At 41.3% G+C, this 19869-nt stretch overlaps 1 protein-coding gene across 1 annotated transcript in view; it reads left to right on the top strand.

Annotated features, from left to right (window-relative positions):
* The window catches only part of LATS2 (large tumor suppressor kinase 2), a 105176-nt gene that overhangs the window by 16510 nt on the left and 68797 nt on the right, over window positions 1-19869 (top strand). The window contains exon 2 of the mRNA XM_037027306.2: window positions 13193-13731. Within this exon, the coding sequence (XP_036883201.2) occupies window positions 13393-13731 (339 nt within the window). The 5' untranslated portion in view covers window positions 13193-13392. The remainder of the gene's footprint in view (window positions 1-13192; window positions 13732-19869) is intronic.

Genomic DNA, 19869 nt, shown 5'->3' with positions numbered 1-19869 from the left:
CAGTTTTAAAATTCCAGTGTCTTACAGTTTCTCTTAAAGTATATTTAAATCAATTGATGATGCCAAAGAAATTTCCAAAATTAGATTTACTCTGCTCAATACCCCCATTTTTAAAGTCCACATTCATGAGGACTTGGGAAATATGAATTTACATATAAATTCATGGTGAAAGAACTTACCAAATTATATAGTAGTGTGTCAGGGTAGCTCATCTCCAGTTGCAATCCTAATTTGATGAATATTCTCATGAAAAATTCTTTCAGAAGTTTATAATTTTGCTATGAAATCAGCTGTCTCCAAACTAAAGCCTAGAATACAAGGTCTCAAGCTGAGAAGACACTCTCATGCTTTATGAGACTGAGGGGAAGTTTCATCCCTTCCCAATTATTCAGGCAAGAGCACAGTTTGCCCATAGGTCCTGTTTGACATCTTCACTTGAAAAGATAGGGACAGGAGCTGCGGTGGTCCTGGGGCCAGAGCCCCCGTGAGACCATGGTGGGCAGCGGAGAGGAAACGAGGATGCTTGGTGTCCCCCCTCCCTGCGCTCAGAGGATCTTCCCAGGCGGTGGGTTCATGGAGGCTCACTGAAGGGTTCTTTCAACTTTTCTGTATGTTTGCAAATTTTCACAATAAAATGTTGAGGGGACAATAAAAGGAAAGAAACCCGCATATTTGATCTGGATTCTGTGTAAGGGAACATCCACTTGGTATATGTCAACTTATGCATATCTATAGACGTCAACACAGAAATGTTCAGTCTCTCCTGTACTAGCTGGCTTTATAATTGGGATGTTTGTGGAGACGTGAATACTTAAAAACCCCAGCTCTCTCCAGGAGTGTGCCTCTGTGGAAGCTGCTCCCACTGTGTGTTGTGTCCTGGTGTGGAGGTGGCAGTGCGCTGGGACGGGTGCGTGTGCCCAGCGGTCAAGCCTCTCTCTGTGAGGGGCGTTTTCCCCACCCTAGCGCCCGGCCACCAGGCCCAGTCTTCTTCATTGTGGTGCTATGTTTAGAAGGGGGAACCGTGGTTCAAACACTAAAGAGCTAGATGTGAATAATTAGGTGACCTTTTTTTCCATTATTTTATCGAAGAAAATAGACATAATATTTATTGTTGAAACCATTCATAAGCATGCAGTTCAGGGAGCTTTGGCCCCCGTGGCGCTCACAGTGCAGGTGATTCAGGAGAGAAGTAGGCAGGTGGGTCGTTGCCCACCCTGCTGATGCCTCGGAGGTGGGGGGGTGCTTTGAGTGAAGAGCAGGGCCTATGAGTGTGGGTGGGCAGGAAGGCCCGTCTGCAGAGGGGCTTGCTTCTAAGCTGAGGCTTCTAGGAGTGTGAGTGAGCCGGGCTGAAATGGTATCTTTAGCAGAGAGCACAGTCTTGCCAGGTTTCAGAGGTGAGGAAGAATTTCATGACTCTGACTTGCACAGGGTCACACAGATTGAACCTGAGCAATCAGTTGGCATGCATTCAGCTCCTTAAAGCCCAGGCACTGCTGAGAACTGAGCCTCCTGGGCTGGCTGCAGAATTACGCTAACCAGTCTAATGCCTCGTGGGCTTGGGCGGCCTAAGCAGTAGCACAGTTTGCAGAATCTCCAGACCGTGAACAATCCAGATGTCCTTTGGTGACAGAATGGATAAATAATTATCGTATAACTCATACAACAGAGTACTACTCAGCAGCAAAACATGGCAAATTATCGCTATACACAATGTGTATGGATAACCAAACAGTGTTGAACAAAATAAGCTAGACACAAAGTGTAATTCCATGGATATGAAGTTCAAAAACTGGCCAAACTGATCCTTGGTGTTAGAGACCACGAGGGTGGTTCCCCTTGAGGCGTGGGCCTGCTGGAGGCTGGGGCCGCCGGGCGCTGTAAGATACATCCCTTGTTCCAGATGCTATTTGTAAGGGTGTATTCTTTGTGAACATTCATCGATCTTAAGATTAGTGCACCTTAAAAAAGGTGTTAAACTTAAATTAAAAACGTTGCTCCTCTCCTCCTCCCCCTGGAAAGCCTTGCTGCTGTCCCAGCTTTCAGTAGTTTCCATTGTTTAGAGTGAGTCCCAGGGAGAGCTGTCAAGCCTCAGAGCCAGCCACGGCCCCTCGGCTGTCCCGGCTCCCTTTCTGCCAGCGTGGCCGGGCAGGCAGGATGTGCACATCCTGGCTTTAACTTCCTCACAGCTTTTTCTTCAGCATGGACCGTCTCTGTGGCCCTTCTCTGTGGCCCTTGCCCTTAGCTGAGTGGAAAGCAACTTGGTCTTCCTTTTCAGTCTGTGACTGTCTCTTGGCGGTAAAATGAGGCTTATCACAGACTGCTGCTCCTCTAAGGAATGTCAGTTGGGAGGGCATGAGCTCCCCAGTCCCTCACCTAACTGCTCCACTTCCTGGCTGAGCAGACAGATCACTAGCTGGGTAAGCGTCCCATGTGCTGGTGGCCCCGTCCATGACTTTAAGCCTGGACCTCTGGCCAAAGTGTAACTAGCTCCTGAAGCCCCCTTCTCCCTCCCGGGGGTTGCTCTGCACCCAGGCTTTCGTCATCAGTTGGAGTGTTGTGGTTGTCCCTTCCAGTTCACCTTCCATTTGGCATCCAGACTCAACTATCTAAAGGGCACTTCTGGCCAGTAGCGGCTCCGCATTCTCTGCATTGAATCCAGACAGTTAACATGGCCCTGAAGGTCCTTGCCAGCCAAGCCCCTGTAGTTCTCCACAGTCTCCTCCCTCCAAAATGTGATGGGTGGACCCTGCAGGCTTCACATTCCTTTGCTCCTTTGCATATGCTGTTCCTTCTGCTGGAATTCCATTCTTCCCTACACTCAGATTTGGTTATCTCTACTTCAAAGTTTTTTCTGACTTTCTCCTTTATTCTCCCATCTGCTAGATGGTATTTTTTTTCTCCTCCTGGGCATCTCTGTTTCTTTGAAGGTATTTATTTGCCTACCTCACATTCACCTCGCACTGGACCGTAAAACTTGGTGCAGGGTTTTGTTCTTGTTTGTCCAAGAAGTGCCTCAGACGGTGGCATTGGATAAATGTTTGCAAGGAAGACAGGTGGTTGGATGGGTGAATGCATGCATTTAGACAGGGAAGAAACCCTCCTACATATTGTCAGGCCCCTCCTTTGCATGATTACTTATTGTTAAGATGGCATGATTTAGGTCTTCTGTATTTTAGTTTTCAAAAAAAGAAAGCTAAAGTTTGGAAACAAAGTGATTTTGTGTGAATTCCCATAGGAAAAGATGTACCTCTTCTGCATGTTCTCAGACACACCAGGTCACCCAGGATTCTCCATACATGCTTGGCAGCTCCTTGAGAATCTCTCCATTTTTCTTGGAATGTGAACTTATGGTTTCAGAAAGTTAGGTGTCTCAAAACAGATGCTTAGACCACTAAGCCACTGAAAATGAGTATGGTTGCAGTGTGCCCCATTTTACACCAGTTAGGCAGAGCTCTAGCCCAGCCTCTGGTCCACAGGGGAGACTCAGTGATCCCTGGATCTAATATATTGCTCACTGTCTACATAGTCTTCAAACAGTCATTTCACTGATTTTAATATGTTAGATGTTTTTTATTAATTAAAATATGGATTTCATATTGAAAAATTTAGTCTGGTTCTTTCTAAGTAAAATCTCAGTTAAATTGAGAAAAGAGATACAGGCATACCTCGTCTTTTTGTGCCTGCCTTTGTTGAGCTTCACAGATACTGCTTTTTTTTTTAAACAAACTGAAGATTTCTGGCAACTCTGCATTAAACAAGTCTATTGGTGCCATTTTTCCAACAGCATTTGCTCACTTTGTGTCACATTTTGGTAATTCTCGCAGTATTTCAAACTTCATTATTCTGTTCATTGTAGTGATGTGGGATTGCTGATTTTTGCTGAAAGCTCAGATGATGGTTGGTATTTTTTAGTCATAAAGTATTGTTAAGGTATGTACATTGTTTTTTAGATATGCTATTACACACTTAGACGACAGTATAGTGTAAACATCACTTGTGTATTCTTCTAGGGTTCCCGGACCCCATTCCAGTGTGCATGCATGTGGAGGGTTGGTTCCCCCATGCACAACACCAAGTATTTCTTGGACACCTACAGGGTGACCGAGAACTCAGACACTGTCTGCGTGGAGATAGCATCAGATTCCACAGGTTTAATGACTCATTCCTACAAGACTTCTACTTCAGTCACAAGTCTGAGGCTGTTACCTGTCTTCTAAATGGCCAGCTGCAGGCTGGAGGTTCCAATGAACTCCTCCTCATGTTTGATTTATTTACTAGAGCAGCTCACAAAACTCAGGGAAACATGTACATTTACTAGCTTATTAAAGGATATGATAAAGGATGTCAATCAACAGCCAGATGAAGAGACACATAAGGTGAGGTTCTGAGCGAAGGAGCTCCTACCCTCAGGGAGCCTGGGGCCCGGCCTGGTAACATGGGGATGCATTCTGGTTTCCCAAGTATGGAAGCTCTTTGAAAAGGAAAAAAGGAGAAAAGGAACCAAAAAGCTGTTCTTCTGAAGGTGTCATTGCATAGTCTGATTGACCGAGTCATTGGCCATTGACCAATTCAACCTCCCCAATTCAACCAGCCCCTTGCCCACCCAGAGGTTGGGGGATGGGCTGAAGGTTCTCCCCCTTCGTCACCTGGCAACCAGCCCCTGTCCTTGGGTCTGTCGGAAAGTCTCATTAACATAAGATACCCATTTCAGGAACATTTCCTGAAGCATTTTCAGGAACCATGGATGAAGACCAAATATATCTGAGAAGTATCTTTTGGTGATCTAAGTAACCAAATATATATTTCTTAGAAGTTATTATATCACACGTATGCACTGGGAAGCCAAAAAATCCATTTGACATGCTTTATTGCGATACTTATTTTATTGCCGTGGTCTGGGACCAAACCTGCAGTGTCTCCGAGGTGTGCCTGCAGTTAAAACCTTTTAGGATCTTTTATCTTCCCACCTTTATAAAGCAATAGTAATTCTACTGTCGTTTCTTCAGTTTGCTGTTGTATATGATTATGCAGTAAATCTATATAAGTTAATTCACATAAAACACTTAGAAGAGAGCCTGGCACAAAATAAATACTGGCTAGCCTCAATTGCTCTTCACATGAAGAAGTGTGTGAGGCAGGGTCACCTTTTTTGATAGCTCTCCTTTTAAAAGGATGCACTTTTTGGATTCGTTTTTCTTTGCTCACTCACTAGTAATCATCCTCCCAAGACTGCTCATTGAGTTCTGTGGAGTTACAGGGGGTAGAAGGGGTGAGGGAGAAGAGGCAGAAGGGGGTCTTCAGGTATGCACCCAGAGGTCGCGCAGGCCTTTGCTGCCAGTGGGATCAGCGCTTGGGTCGTGGCAGTGAACTCCATGAGTAATACTACACGAATAATAGCACAGATTACTGAGGCTTGGTATGTCCCTAGTGCTGCTAATAAGTTAGGTGCATTGTCCGACTCAGGCTCACTACTGTCTCGTTACAGAGTGTTGTCATCTGTTTCACAGAGGGAGTGTTAAATGACTTGTCCGTGGTCACCCAGCCAATGCATGACTTGAGACAGGCACTGCCTCCAGTACAGCTGCCTGCTAAGGGCAGTGTCAGGCTGATTTTCTTTTCTGAATGCAAGAACAATCATGTATTTGTGAGTTAGGCCTGTTAAAATACGTTTGTGACATCTAGTTCTATATAAAGAGGCTATTTCTATCTGAGGTAGTAAGTGATCTGTACTAATAACTTTTATAGATACGGCCATCTGTTGTTAGTGTGGTCGCAGTGTGCTCTGAGAAAGAAATCACCCACACACATTTACCAGTCCCTTCCAAATAAGCATCAATTTCAATAAGAAAGATATTATTTTCATATTTAGAATAAAACGCTGAGTAGTTGACTACTTTATAAAAAAATCAAGGAAGTAGTTGCCTTCAAAGACTCATAATGCATTGTATTGAAACTACTTGAAATACAAGACATCTTTAACATGACAAGTTTTGTGGTTTCTTTCAGGAAATTTGGGAGGGTTTTCTAAGGAAAAATTTCCAAAGATGTGGAAGGACCACAGGTTCAGGTGGGTGGAGAGGTTAGTAAAGCCATAGGGATAAAGGACAGCCAGGTAAAGCAGAAGTTGGTTGGCTATTAGGAACAAACCAGAAATCCAAGACACCACGTAGAAAGGTTTTTTGTTTGTTTGTTTCCTCTTTTTAAAATTTATTTTACATTTTTATTGAGATATAATTGACATGTAACATTAGTCTTAGGTATACAACAAAAAGGGAGATTGACAAGAGAAAAACGAGAGAGGTGTGTTAACTTCTGTGCACCATGTCTGTAACACATGGGAATCCCCAGGATGAGATGAGTAACTCCAAGGGCGATTGGGATTTGGGCTCCATAAGCCTAACCTAGCAGGGGAAAGGGAGGGGGCGAAGGGGCACGTACAGAAAAGCAGACGACTTTTGGGGAGGAAAAATGGGCCTTTAGGAGAATAGATGGGAGATATGCGAGTTTGTGACAATGTCTATCTGCCTAGGTATGGTGCTGACTTCTGGTGTCCCAGAAGGACAATTAGAACTGCTTGGCAGATGGGGTTTATGACCCAACTTCTTTAGGGTGGCTCTGCTTTTAGGCAGATAAGGGATTCCAGAAACTCAGATGCCTTCAGCTGAAGTTAATTCTTAGGCATATGCAAAATGGCACATTTGGGGATGGCATGTCCGAGTCCCCAGCAACATTAACTTACATTATTATGTAGAGTACATTGAAGAAGACAGACATGTGCAGTGGACAGGCAGCTGGAAATATGGACCTGGATCCCAAAATATGTTCAGGATAAAGATAAGGATATGAGAATTACAACAATAGTGTTGGTTGAAATGAGGGGGCAAAAATAAATACTGAAAATGTTTTCAGCATGTTACCAGTTGGATGTTTATTTTCTCTCACTTGCTTCTCCCTCAGTTCTTTCCCCCATAAGACTGTGAGGTCCTCAGGGTAGGAACTGTGTCTTATTCCTGCTTGTGTCCCAGTGCCCATGACAGTACCAGGAATATGAGGTCAGTAAATATTTGCAGAGAGTATTTGAAGAAAAAGAATACATAGGAGAAAAGACTTTTTTCAGAGAGCTGATGAGGGCAAAATGAATGATACTGACATGTTTTGATAAAATGGAGAAAGACTTGATGGACATTTTATAGGATGGCTTCCAATCTTTTTTTTTTAAATTTTTATTAAGGTATAATTGATATACACTCTTATGAAGGTTTCACATGAAAAAACAATGTGGTTACTACATTTACCCATATTATCGAGTCCCCACCCACACCCCAATGCAGTCACTGTCCATCAGTGCAGCTAGATGCCACAGATCCACTATGTGCCTTCTCTGTGCTACACTGTTCTCCCTGTGATCCCCCACACCATGTGTACTAAACACAGTACCCCTCAATCCCCTTCTCCCTCCCTCCCCACCCGCCCCCCCCCCCCCCTCCCCCTTTGGTAACCACTAGTCCCTTCTTGGAGTCTCTGAGTCTGCTGCTGTTTCGCTCCTTCAGTTTTGCTTCATTGTTATACTCCACATATGAGGGAAATCATTTAGCACTTGTCTTTCTCCATCTGGCTTATTTCACTGAGCATAATGTCCTCCAGCTCCATCCATGTTGTTGCAAATGGTAGGATTTGTTTCTTTCTTATGGCTGAATAGTATTCCATTTTATGTATGTACCACATCTTCTTTATCCATTCATCTACTGATGGACACTTAGGTTGCTTCCATATCTTGGCTATTGTATAAAGTGCTGCGATAAACATAGGGGTGCATATGTCTTTTTGAATATGAGAAGTTGTATTCTTTGGGTAAATTCCAAGGAGTGGGATTCCAGGGTAAAATGGTATTTCTATTTTTAGTTTTTTGAGGAACCTCCGCATTGCTTTCCACAATGGTTGAATTAGCTTACATTCCCACCAGCAGTGTAGGAGTGTTCCCCTCTCTCGGCTTCCTTGCCAGCATTTGTTGTTCTTAGTCTTTTGGATGGTGGCCATCCTTACTGGTATGAGGTGATATCTCATTGTGGTTTTAATTTGCATTTCCCTGATGATTAGTAGGATGTGGAGCATCTTTTTATGTGTCTGTTGGCCATCTGAATTTCTTCTTTAGAGAACTGTCTCTTCATATCCTCTGCCCATTTGTTAATCAGGTTATTTGCTTTTTGGGTGTTGAGGCATCTAAGTTCTTTATATATTTTGGATGATAACCCCTTGTCGGATATGTCATTTACAAATATATTCTCCCATACTGTAGGATGCCTTTTTGTTCTGTTGATGGTGTCCTTTGCTGTACAGAAACTTTTGAGTTTGATGTCGTCCCATGAGTTCATTTTTGCTTTTGTTTCCCTTGCTCAAGGAGATGCGTTCAGGAAGAAGTTGCTCATGGTTATATTCAGAAGATTTTTGCCTATGTTGTCTTCTAAGAGTTTTATGGTTTCATGACTTACATTCAGGTCTTTGATCCATTTTGAGTTTACTTTTGTGTATGGGGTTAAACAATAATCCAGTTTCATTCTCTTGCATGTAGCTGTCCAGTTTTGCCAACACCAGCTGTTGAAGAGGCTGTCATTTCCCCATTGTATGTCCATGGCTCCTTTATCATATATTAATTGACGATATATGGTTGGGTTTATATCAGGGCTCTCTAGTCTGTTCCATTGGTCTATGGGTCTGTTCTTGTGCCAGTACCAAATTGTCCTGATTCCTGTGGCTTTGTAGTAGAGCTTGAAGTTGGGGAGCATAATCCCCCCTGCTTTATTCTTCCTTCTCAGGATTTCTATTCAGCGTCTTTTGTGGTTCCATATGAATTTTAGAATGATTTTTCTCTGGTTCGTTGAAGAATGCTGTTGGTATTTTGATAGGAATTGCATTGAATCTGTAGATTGCTTTAGGCAGGATGGCCATTTTGACAATATTAATGCTTCCTATCCATGAGCATGGGATGTGTTTCCATTTATTAATATTTTCTTTAATTTCTCTCATGAGTGTCTTATAGTTTTCAGAGTATAGGTCTTTCACCTCCTGGGTTAGGTTTATTCCTAGGTATTTTATTCTTTTTGATGCAGTTGTGAATGGAATTGTTTTCCTGATTTCTCTCTCTGCTAGTTCATTGTTAGTGTATATGAATGCCACAGATTTCTGTGTATTAATTTTGTATCCTGCAACTTTGCTGAATTCAGATATTAGATCTAGTAGTTTTGGAGTGGATTCTTTAGGTTTTCTCATGTACAATATCATGTCATCTACAAACAGGGACAGTTTAACTTTTTCCTTGCTAATCTCTATGCCTTTTATTTCTTTGTGTTGTCTGATTGCTGTGGCTAGGACTGCCAATACTATGTTGAATAAAAGTGGGGAAAGTGGGCATCCTTGTCTTGTTCCCCATCTTAAAGGAAAAGCTTTCAGCTTCTCACTGTTAAGTATAATGTTGACTGTGGGTTTGTCATATATGGCCTTTATTATGTTGAGGTACATGCCCTCTATACCCATTTTGTTGAGAGTTTTTATCATGAATGGATGTTGAATTTCATCAAATGCTTTTTCAGTGCCTATGGAGATGATCATGTGGTTTTTGTCCTTCTTTTGATTGATGTGGTGGATGATGTTGAAGGATTTTCGAATGTTGTACCATCCTTGCATCCCTAGAATAAATCCTACTTGATCATGATGGATGTTATTTTTTATGTATTTTAAAATTTGGTTTGCTAATATTTTGATGAGTATTTTTGCATCTATGTTTGTCAGGGATATTGGTCTGTAATTTTCTTTTTTTGTGGTGTCTTTGCCTGGTTTTGGCGTTAGAGTGATACTGGCCTGATAGAATGAGTTTGGAGGTATTCCCTCTTCTTCTACCCTTTGGAAAACTTTAAGGAGGATGAGTATTAGGTCTTCACTAAATGTTTGATAAAATTCAGCGGTAAAGCCATCTGGTTCAGGCATTTTGTTCTTAGGTATTTTTTTGATTACCAGTTCAATTTTGTTGCTGGTAATTGGTCTGTTCAGATTTTCTGTTTCTTCCTTGGTCAGACTTGGAAGGTTGTATTTTTCTAGAATGTTATTTCTTTTCAGTTATCCAGGTTGTGACCATATAATTTTTCATAATATTCTCTAATAATTCTTTATATTTCTGTGGTGCCCATAGTGATTTTTCCTTTCTCATTTTTGATTCTGTTTATGTGAATAGACTCTGTTTTTTTCTTGATAAGTCTGGCTAGGGTTTTATTTATTTTGTTTATTTTCTTGAAAAACCAGCCCTTACTTTCACTGATTCTTTCTATTGTTTTGTTCTTCTCAATTTTATTTATTTCTGCTCTAATCTTTATTATGTCCCTCCTTCTACTGACTTTGGGCCTCATCTGTTCTTCTTTTTGTAGTTTCATTAATTGTGTGTTGAGACTGCTTATATGGGATTGTTCTTTCCTGAGGTAGGCCTGTATTGCAATATACTTTCCTCCTAGCACGGCCTTGGCTGCATCCTACAGATTTTGTGGTGTTGAATTACTGTTGTCATTTGTCTCCATATATTGCTTGATCTCTGTTTTTATTTTGGTCATTGATCCATTGGTTATTTAGGAACCTGCTGTGAAGTCTGCATGTGTTTGTGGGATTTTTCATTTTCTTTGTGTAATTTATTTCTAGTTTCATACCTTTGTGGTCTGAGAAGCTGTTGGTATAATTTCAATCTTTTTGAATTTACTGAGACTCTTTTTGTGACCTAGTATATGATCTATTCTTGAAAATGTTCCATGTGCACTTGAGAAGAATGTGTATCCTGTTGCTTTTGGGTGTAGAGTTCTGTAGATGTCTGTTAGATCCATCTGGTCTAATGTGTTGTTCAGTGTCTGTGTGTCCTTACTTATTTTCTGTGTGGTTGATCTGTCCTTCAGAGTGAGTGTAGTGTTGAAGTCTCCTAGAATGAATGCATTACATTCTCTTTCCCCTTTTAATTCAGTTAGTATTTGTTTCACACATGTATGTGCGCCTGTGTTGGGAGCACAGATATTTATAATGGTTATATCTTCTTGTTGTATTGACCCCTTTATCATTATGTAATGTCTTTTTTTGTCTCTTGTGTCTTTCTTTGTTTTGAAGTCTATTTTGTCTGATACAAGTACTGCAACTCCTGCTTTTCTCTCTCTGTTAATTGCATGAAATATCTTTTTCCATCACTTCACTTTTAGTCTGTGTATGTCTTTGGGTTTAAAGTGAGTCTCTTGTAGGCAGCATATAGATGGGTCTCATTTTTTTATCCATTCAGTGACTCTATGTCTTTTGATTGATGCATTCAGACTGTTTTCATTTAGAGTGATTATCGATAGGTATGTACTTATTGCCATTGCAGACTTTATATTCTTGGTTACCAAAGGTTCAAGGTTAACTTCCTTACTGTCTAAGAATTTAACTTAACTCACTTGATATGCTATTACAAACACAATCTAAAGGTTCTTTTCTTTTTCTCCTCCTTTTTCTTCCTCCTCCATTCTTTATGTATTAGGTATCATTCTGTACTGTTTGTCTATCCCTTGATTGACTTTGGGGATAGTTAATTTAATTTTGCATTTGTTTAGTAATTAGCTGTTCTACTTTCTTTGCTGTGGTTTTATTACCTCTGGTGACAGCTATTAAACTTTAGGAACACTTCCATCTATAGCAGTCCCTCCAAAATAGACTGTAGAGATGGTTTGTGGGAGGTAAATTCTCTCAGCTTTTGCTTATCTGGAAATTGTTAAATCCCTTCTTCAAGTTTAAATGATAATCTTGCCAGGTAAAGTAATCTTAGTTCAAGGCCCTTCTGCTTCATTGCATTAAATACATCATGCCACTCCCTTCTGGCCTGTAAGATTTCTGCTCAGAAGTCTGATGATAGCCTGATGGGCTTTCCTTTGTATGTGATCTTATTTCTCTCTCTGGCTGCTTTTAGTAGTCTGTCCTTATCCTTGATCTTTGCCATTTTAATTACTATATGTCTTGGTGTGGTCTTTCTTGGTTCCCCTGTGTTGGGAGATCTGTGGATCTCCATGGCCTGAGAGACTATCTCCTTCCCCAGATTGGGGAAGTTTTCAGCAATTACCTCCTCGAAGACACTTTCTATCCCTTTCTCTCTGTCTTCTTCCTCTGGTACCCCTATGATGCGAATATTGTTCCATTTGGATTGGTCACACAGTTCTCTCAATATTCTTTCATTCTTAGACATCCTTTTTTCTCTCTGTGTCTCAGCTTCTTTGTATTCCTCTTTTCTAGTTTCTATTTCATTTATCATCTCCTCCACCATATCCAATCTGCTTTTAATACCCTCCATTGTGCTCTTCAGTGATTGGATCTCTGACCGGAATTCATTCCTGAGTTCTTGGATATCTTTCCGTACCTCCATTAGCATGTTAATAATTTTTATTTTGAATTCCCTTTCAGGAAGAGTCATGTGGTCCATGTCATCTTTCTCAGAGGTTATATTAATTTTACTTTGAACCAGGTTCCTTTGGCATTTCATATTTGTATATGGCGCCCTCTAGGGTCCAATAGCTCTACTCCCCCAAGCCTTCCACTCCCTGTCTGCTCAGTTTCTCTTCCGCCAGTGAGCTGGGGTGGGGGAAGGGCTTGGGTCCCCACAGGCCACAGCTTTGGTACGGTATCCTTTTCCATGAGGTCTGCTGTTTTCGCCAGGTGTATGCAGTCTAGCGCAGTCCTCTTTCCTGTTGCTCTCTCAGGGTTATTTGTATTAATATTTTTGTATTATATGCGGTTTTAGGAGGAAGCCTCTGTGTCACCTCCCACACCATCATCTTTAATCCTAATCTAGAAAGTTTAACTATAAATACTCAAACTGTGGATTTCAAAATGAAATTATATTATAATGAAGTATTTTAAATGAGCCATCAATTAATACCATTGTTCTTGCCCTGAGTTGAATATTAGTCAACATTAGCTTGTGGAGATTGACTTTATTGCAGATTACATATCACAAGAGGCATCTTGGGACAACCCTAGATGTCAGGCGCTTTAACCAGTTGAACAGTGTTCTTACCGTTTTTGAGAGGCAATGTGTTTTCTCTAATTATCCCAAGTGGATATTGTCAAGATCTTTGTCCATTTCTGAAAAGTATTGACATGTGTAAACTGCAAATGAACATTTTCTTTCCATTTTCTTTTTCAGATGGTGATGATCTTCAAAATGAAGATTCTGGAAAATTTTAGGTTCTCTATAGGAACAACAAAAATTGAAGGAAAGGAATTTTTCAGAAGGAAATTGTTTTGAAAGTATGTTTACAACTGACTGATACTGTTGACAGATTTTTTCTTTAATAAAACATGTTAAGAAGGTCGTATTTATGCTAAAAGGAAACTGGACTAACAATGAGGCCAAAGACTTTTCCTGCCACAACTTATTCTGGAAATAGCCGGCAGCGACTGCAGGAGATCCGCGAGGGGTTGAAGCAGCCATCCAAGTCTTCTGCTCCGGGGCTGCCTGTGGGACCAAACCACAGCACTTCCCTGGACGCCAAAGTCCTGGGGGGCAAGGATGCTGCCAGGCAGCAGCAGATGAGAACCACCCCAAAGTTCGGGCCTTACCAGAAAGCTTTGAGAGAAATCAGATACTCCTTGTTGCCTTTTGCCAATGAATCAGGCACTTCCGCGGCTGCAGAAGTAAACCGACAAATGCTGCAGGAGTTGGTGAATGCGGGATGTGACCAGGTAGGTCTGCCCTCCCTCGAGGCTTCCTGTGGTGGTCTGTACAGTAAGTGGTCCATTTGGAGTACAGTTGAGACAGTCAAGGATCCTTTGCTTGCTGCTTGAAGGCTTTTAACTGGTGACTCACTGCTCAGAGGAATGTTTCTAGGTTAAAGACCCAAGCCCTTTAAATGTGTCATGAACTGTTTTCCATCTTCTTTCCAAAAGGACCTTTTTAGCTGTTTCTCCTTTCTAGGCAAGATCCAGAAATATCTGAACTCTCCTAAAATTGCACCATGTGTATTTTCTGTTTTGTCTTTGTGAAGATGAAAAGGGCTTTCACATTTAGTCCTTTCTTGAGTTTATTTGGGTTTATTCTGCGCTGTCATAGTAGGGAAGGGCTGCTTACCTTAACTTGTTTTTGAGGTGTACATTTTTTTAGTTAGTTAAGGGGAAGGTTAATTAACATGAATTGGCTCTTCCTTGAGTGTTTACTGCTATTTTAAAAAGTATACTGCTGCTGACAGTATATGTGCTGTCATAATAGACAATTAAGCAAATGAGAAAGACTAAAAAATAAAAAGATTGAGAAATCATCAAAATGGTGTCAGCACAGTATTAACTTCTCAGTTGTTAAAGAATCAAGAACATATTAATGCAGGTGGCACCAATTATCCATAAATACACAATTTATAGCTTATACATTTATGACCCTATAGCAGTTCAGAAAGCTGAATAAAATCCATGTTGAGGGGCAGGATCATACAAAATGGAATTAGTGTCCAACCTGGTAAAAATGTAAGAGTAAAAAGTATGTGATTGCCTTATAAAATGACTTCTGAAAACTGGTGCTTCATTACTATCATCTTAACAGTCACAGTTGCATGGAAATAAACTAGTTTTTTTTTCTACCTTGGAAAATTAGTTAAGATTTCATGCTCAAAGCACATCAGGATGTCTTGGCTGCTTTTAGTTTCTAGAAATGACCTAATTTCATACTCCTGGTATCATAGTCACAGGAAAAGGCTAACAATGCCTTCTTTATTTCCAAAGGCAATCTCAACCCACTTGTAGTTTATGACTATAGAACTCAACTGGACAATTTAATTTCTCGGTTGATATGTTTGTGAAACTAATCATGCTATTTAGTAGGGTGCTTCCTTGACACTTTGGGATATACTGGGATTAACTTGTGTATAGCAAGCATTATTATGTTGAGAGTTGCTTTCGTAAAGCACAGGGTCCTGAATGATGTGGTGAAGTGTTTTAGCAGTGGAAGCTGACAGCAAAGCCATGACCTTTTTCATTATGAAAGTATGAAGTTTAATATGCTGCCAAGTGCTATCCCCTGACAAACAGAACTTGATAGTTTTGAAAGTAGAAAGGAGCAATCTGGAGAAATACTGGAATAAGATTGCAGCGACTTGAAACCCAACAGCTTAAAATCTCCTATAAATCACTTGCAAACAAAAGAGGTAATCAGAGCTGGGGTGTTCTTTGCAGTTGTGTTTCAGCTGTGATAAAAAGAAACAAGTCAAGCAAATAATCCAAAATACAGGTGGGATCTCATTATGGTAAAATCCATTAGTGATAATTACAGTGTGAGAAATAATGAAACTGGTGCTGTTTCTAATACAGTGAAATAAAAATACAGTAAAATTAAGGATCATGGCACCAATAAAGTTCCCATCGACATTGAATTTATGTTAATTGCTAGCACAAAGGACCTTATTTACCATATTTCATGCTTCTGAAATAATCCCATCAGTTTGTTGTATAGTGTTACTTTATCACTTAAAACAGCTCTGCCTTCGCCTTTTGCTTTCAAACACAGACTTTTTTTGGTCTGGATAGAGGGTATATTTGCTTTCAGAAAATTCTAGTTGGCAAATCATGTGAACCCAAATAATGTGAGAGAAAAAGATTAACAGTACTTCTAGAGTTTGTGTGTCTTGGATAAAGCAGATTATTAGAATTCCAATATAACAGGTACAGAGAATTCCTGTTGTTGCAGCTTTTCCCCTTTGTCTCCTATTGTATTGTTTTCAATTTAGATTCAGTTTTGTCCTCTAGCATTTTGAGTTTAAATTTCATTTTTAACCTTATATTCTTCAGAATGGCAATAAACTCCACATTTTCCCAAGGCCTTGCAGATATTTAGTGGTGATATACACTTATCTGTGCAGTATTTATCTGTTGCATGTGCACACAACTGTATTTTTTTCCCCATTTTATTTGATCTAAGACGTATTGAAAATACTTGAGTGTTTATAGGTGAGTGTTTTCTTTTAAATTTGTTATTAAAATAAAATTTATATAAGAAAAGTACATGATTCTTAAGCATATAGCTCAGTAAATTTCACCCAGCAGATTACACCCATGTAACTTGCATGGGTAAGTATATTTTTAATTAAAATATTTTTAAGTGGAAATATATGGAAAAAGCAAAAGACTTTTAAGTATTTTTTGTTTAATGATATAACATGTATGTCAAGTGATACAATGCCTGTAAGTCTTTTGTGCATAAATTACTAAAGGCTTATGAAAATTTCTAGGGAAAAAAAACCAAGGCCAATAGTTTTTATTGTGAGTGTCATATTTTATATCAGTGGATACTTTTCTTACTGACATATTTTAAATTTAGCTTTTACTTTATAATCCTTATAAAATTTAGTTTCATCTCTTCTTTTAACCTTTTTACTTTAAACTACAGTTGATATGCCATGTTACATTAGTTTCAGGTGTAGAACATAGTGACTGAACAATTACATGCATTTCAAAGTGTTCACCGTGATAAGCGTAGTTACCAGCTGTCACCAAAGATAATACTGTATCATGTACTATATTCCCTATACTGTGCTTCTCATTCCCGTGACTTACTTATTTTTTCAAATGACCATATTATGAGGTTTTCCCTCTTTCTTCTGGACAAAGTTTTAAAAACCACTAATTTGCAGTGGTGTTAATAGGTGTGATTGTTCTACCTTTCTGGAAGTGTGTGACTTGTGTTCTTGCTGCATTGTGCTGAGTTAGCAGGTGTGGTGATAGTGTTGGGGGACAGGCTCGCGGCACTCAGGGCTGCGCAGAGGGCCCTGGCGGGCCGGCCTGGGGGCCTTGTGAGAGCAGGGCTCCTGTTCAGTAGTTGCCTAGGGTCACCCATGGTTCTTGGGCCCCTTAGGACAGACAGCCCAGCATGTTATCACATCATGTGAGAAATGCCTTTCAAATGTGAGTACTAGAAAATGTTTTTGCTTCCCTTGAGAAATTGGCACCTGCTTCTTCTGTGCAGACAGAAACCTTTGCTGTTGCTGAGCCTCCTCGCTGATCCGCTGTGAGGGGCACCAATCTGCGTCAGCTTTGAAGACTCCAGGGCTCTGGCCTGGCAAAGCTGTATTCCCCCTCGTCCTGAATTTCTGTGTCAGTAATTTTCTCTGTTACAATTTTCCTAATCCTGACTTAATCCAGTTTTTCTTCACTTTATTGTATGTGTTTTACTGACTTAAATCTTTAATAGAATGAGGGTAGGAAAAATGTAAACAAAAAAGTTGACTTATTATACCAAATTTGGCCTAAAAAAAAAAAGCCAATAGTCAGGATGTGCACTCAGTGGCAGACTTCCTGAGAATAATGATCCCAATACCAGATCAGGGGGGATCTGGCTAGTTGGAAAAGAGGGTGAATTCTTTGCATTCTCAAGCAAAAAGTACAGAAAAATGAAATTTCTTAACTTTAGTCATACAACTTATTCCTTGACCCAGGTCCTCTGCCAAATGAGAGCACTGCAGATGGCATGGTGTGTGGGGCATGTGCATCTCACAGGAAGGACAGCAACTGGTGCCTGCAGCAGCCTTGTGTGCCAGGGGCTGTTCTAGGCACTTGCTCAGATACCTCACTGGAACTACACAGCAATCATTTGAGATGGATTCCAGTTGTCATCCCAGTGTTTCAGAGGAAACGACAGCTTGGGGGCAGGTGTCAGGCAGGTGGCTCAAGCTCTCGCCTGCTCCCTACCCCCAGCTCTTAAGGACCTTGCATCTCCAGCAGGTGTTGGTTAGACATGCAGGTTGCATGCACTCGAGAGGAAGACTTGAGTGCCCCCTCAGTGCGGACACCCAGCATTCACTTCCTGCAGGCGTTTGCTCCTGGCCTCATTGTGGGCCCTTGCTCTGCCACTCTGGGTCTGTGCTTGCTGACAGGTGTGCCATCCTGTGTGGCCTTCTCTGTGACTTCTTTTCCTCCTCGGCCCCCTGTCCAGCGAGGCATCCATCCCCTGCCCTAACGTCCACGGGCAGCGTTTGATCAGCCCCTCCCAGTGCCATAGCCCTCTCACACCCAGGCCAGCCCTCCCTCCCCCGCAGCCTCCTGCAGAGGAGCTCACCCGCCTCCACCTGTGCCTTAGGCTGCAGTGTGCCCTGCTCTCCAGCACACTTACCCCTTGCTTATTTGGGGGCTCTTTCAACATATATTTTGTTAGCTAGTAATGTCATCTCCCATCTTCCCCTGTGTGGATTCGAACATTTGTTATGGTTCAACTCAAATCATTTTTGATCACAGGATCTTCTAGATTCTTCCTCCTGGATTTGAGCTGGTCCTATTCCAACTTCCATAATCACTTAGTGCTTAATGCCTCAGGCCTCGCATTGTCAGATTGGTGTGCTTTTGTCCTATTTGCCTGTTGTCTGTAGCTTCTCTCAGTGCCTAGACCTGTGAGTATCCCTGTGCGTCCCGAAGGCGTCCTGCACAGCCTCTCGGGGGGCTGTGCTCAGGCGGCATCTGCTGAAGTGGTGACAGATGAGAAATGAGAGCATTACATAGATGACCGTATTACTGTTCCACAATGGAACCCTCACCTGAATTGGGTATTTCACCAGTGAAAAAGATAAAAGTAATTGAGGTAAAATGTACCTTTGCTCCTTCTCCCTTCCTCTGAACAGGGAACCACCCTTCAGTGTCACTGCACGCCTAGGACTGCCCTGAAATCCTCCTGAGAGGAGACCGAGAGAAGCAGCCCTCGGGATGGGGTGTCGGTAAAGGGACAGGAAGCTGCACCGCAGTGGCCTGGGGTGCAGCAGCAGTTCTTGCCTTTTACCCCTTCTTCTTCTTCTTTTTTTTTGACTCAAATTAAATTTAGCCCTGCCAGAAGATGAACTATGCTTTTTTAAAGTAGGGTTTAAATGGCTTTGACGACACAGGCAAATCATACCTTTGCGTCGTGACACCCACCCCCACAGACCACCCCCTATTAGCTAATAGTATGCGCTCATACTGTGTGGAAGTTTGGAAAATAAAGGGAAGTAAAATAAGAAAAAAAATAATTGCCTTTAATTTTACCAGCCCAGATATGACCACTCTGAACGTGTTGGTACAAAAGTGGCCGAAATATTTCTAATTAATGGAAATGAAGGGAAGTGAGGAAGGATGTGCCAAGGGTGACATGGAAACAAAGGGATCACGAAACACTGTCTACGTCAGGAGTCTGATTCCACCATCACAGACGCTATGAACCCTGTGAGTGATTATTTTAAAAAGGAAAAGATACTGTCACTTCCCTTCTGGAAACCTTTCGCACTGTACTTGGGGTGAAGTCGTGACCTGTGGCAGGGCCCACCCAGCAGCCTCGGGTCACATCTTTTTCCTGCAGTTGGTGCTCTGGCCCTGGCGGCTTTATGGCCTTTTCTGACTTCCCAACACTGACCTCTCCTTGCCTGGACAGTGCCCACTCTTCTTTGAAGGCTTGTCTTAATGTCATGGATTCAGAAAAGCCTTTTCCCATTTCCCTGTCTAAACTCAAATCCCTCTGTTTTGCTGTCTTCCGTTACACACTTCATTAGCACTTGTCCAGTTTGTTACTAAATATTATTTGTGTCTCCTTTAGATTCAAGCCCCATGAGTAGTGGCTTTGTTCTAGTCACTATTTTATGGGACTGAACCGTAAACTCTCAAAAATATCTGATGAATGAGTGAAATGGTACAAACAGATGGTCAGTGATTTATTGTAAACAACTCGTGTTAAAAGATAAACTGAGGCATGTTCAAAAAATTTTAAGAATTCATTTGACCAAAATCAGCTGAAACGGGGCAGCACCAAACCAGATGTGATCAGGAACAGCACCTCACCAACAGGAGCTGCTAAGACTTACGAGAACAGAGAAGCACAGCAAG

The sequence above is a fragment of the Manis javanica genome, chromosome 1 (genome assembly GCF_040802235.1).
Source record: "Manis javanica isolate MJ-LG chromosome 1, MJ_LKY, whole genome shotgun sequence".
In the NCBI taxonomy this organism is placed as follows: Eukaryota; Metazoa; Chordata; class Mammalia; order Pholidota; family Manidae; genus Manis; species Manis javanica.
Note: the sequence above shows the minus strand (reverse complement) of the source record. Positions and strands in the feature narration are given on the sequence as shown.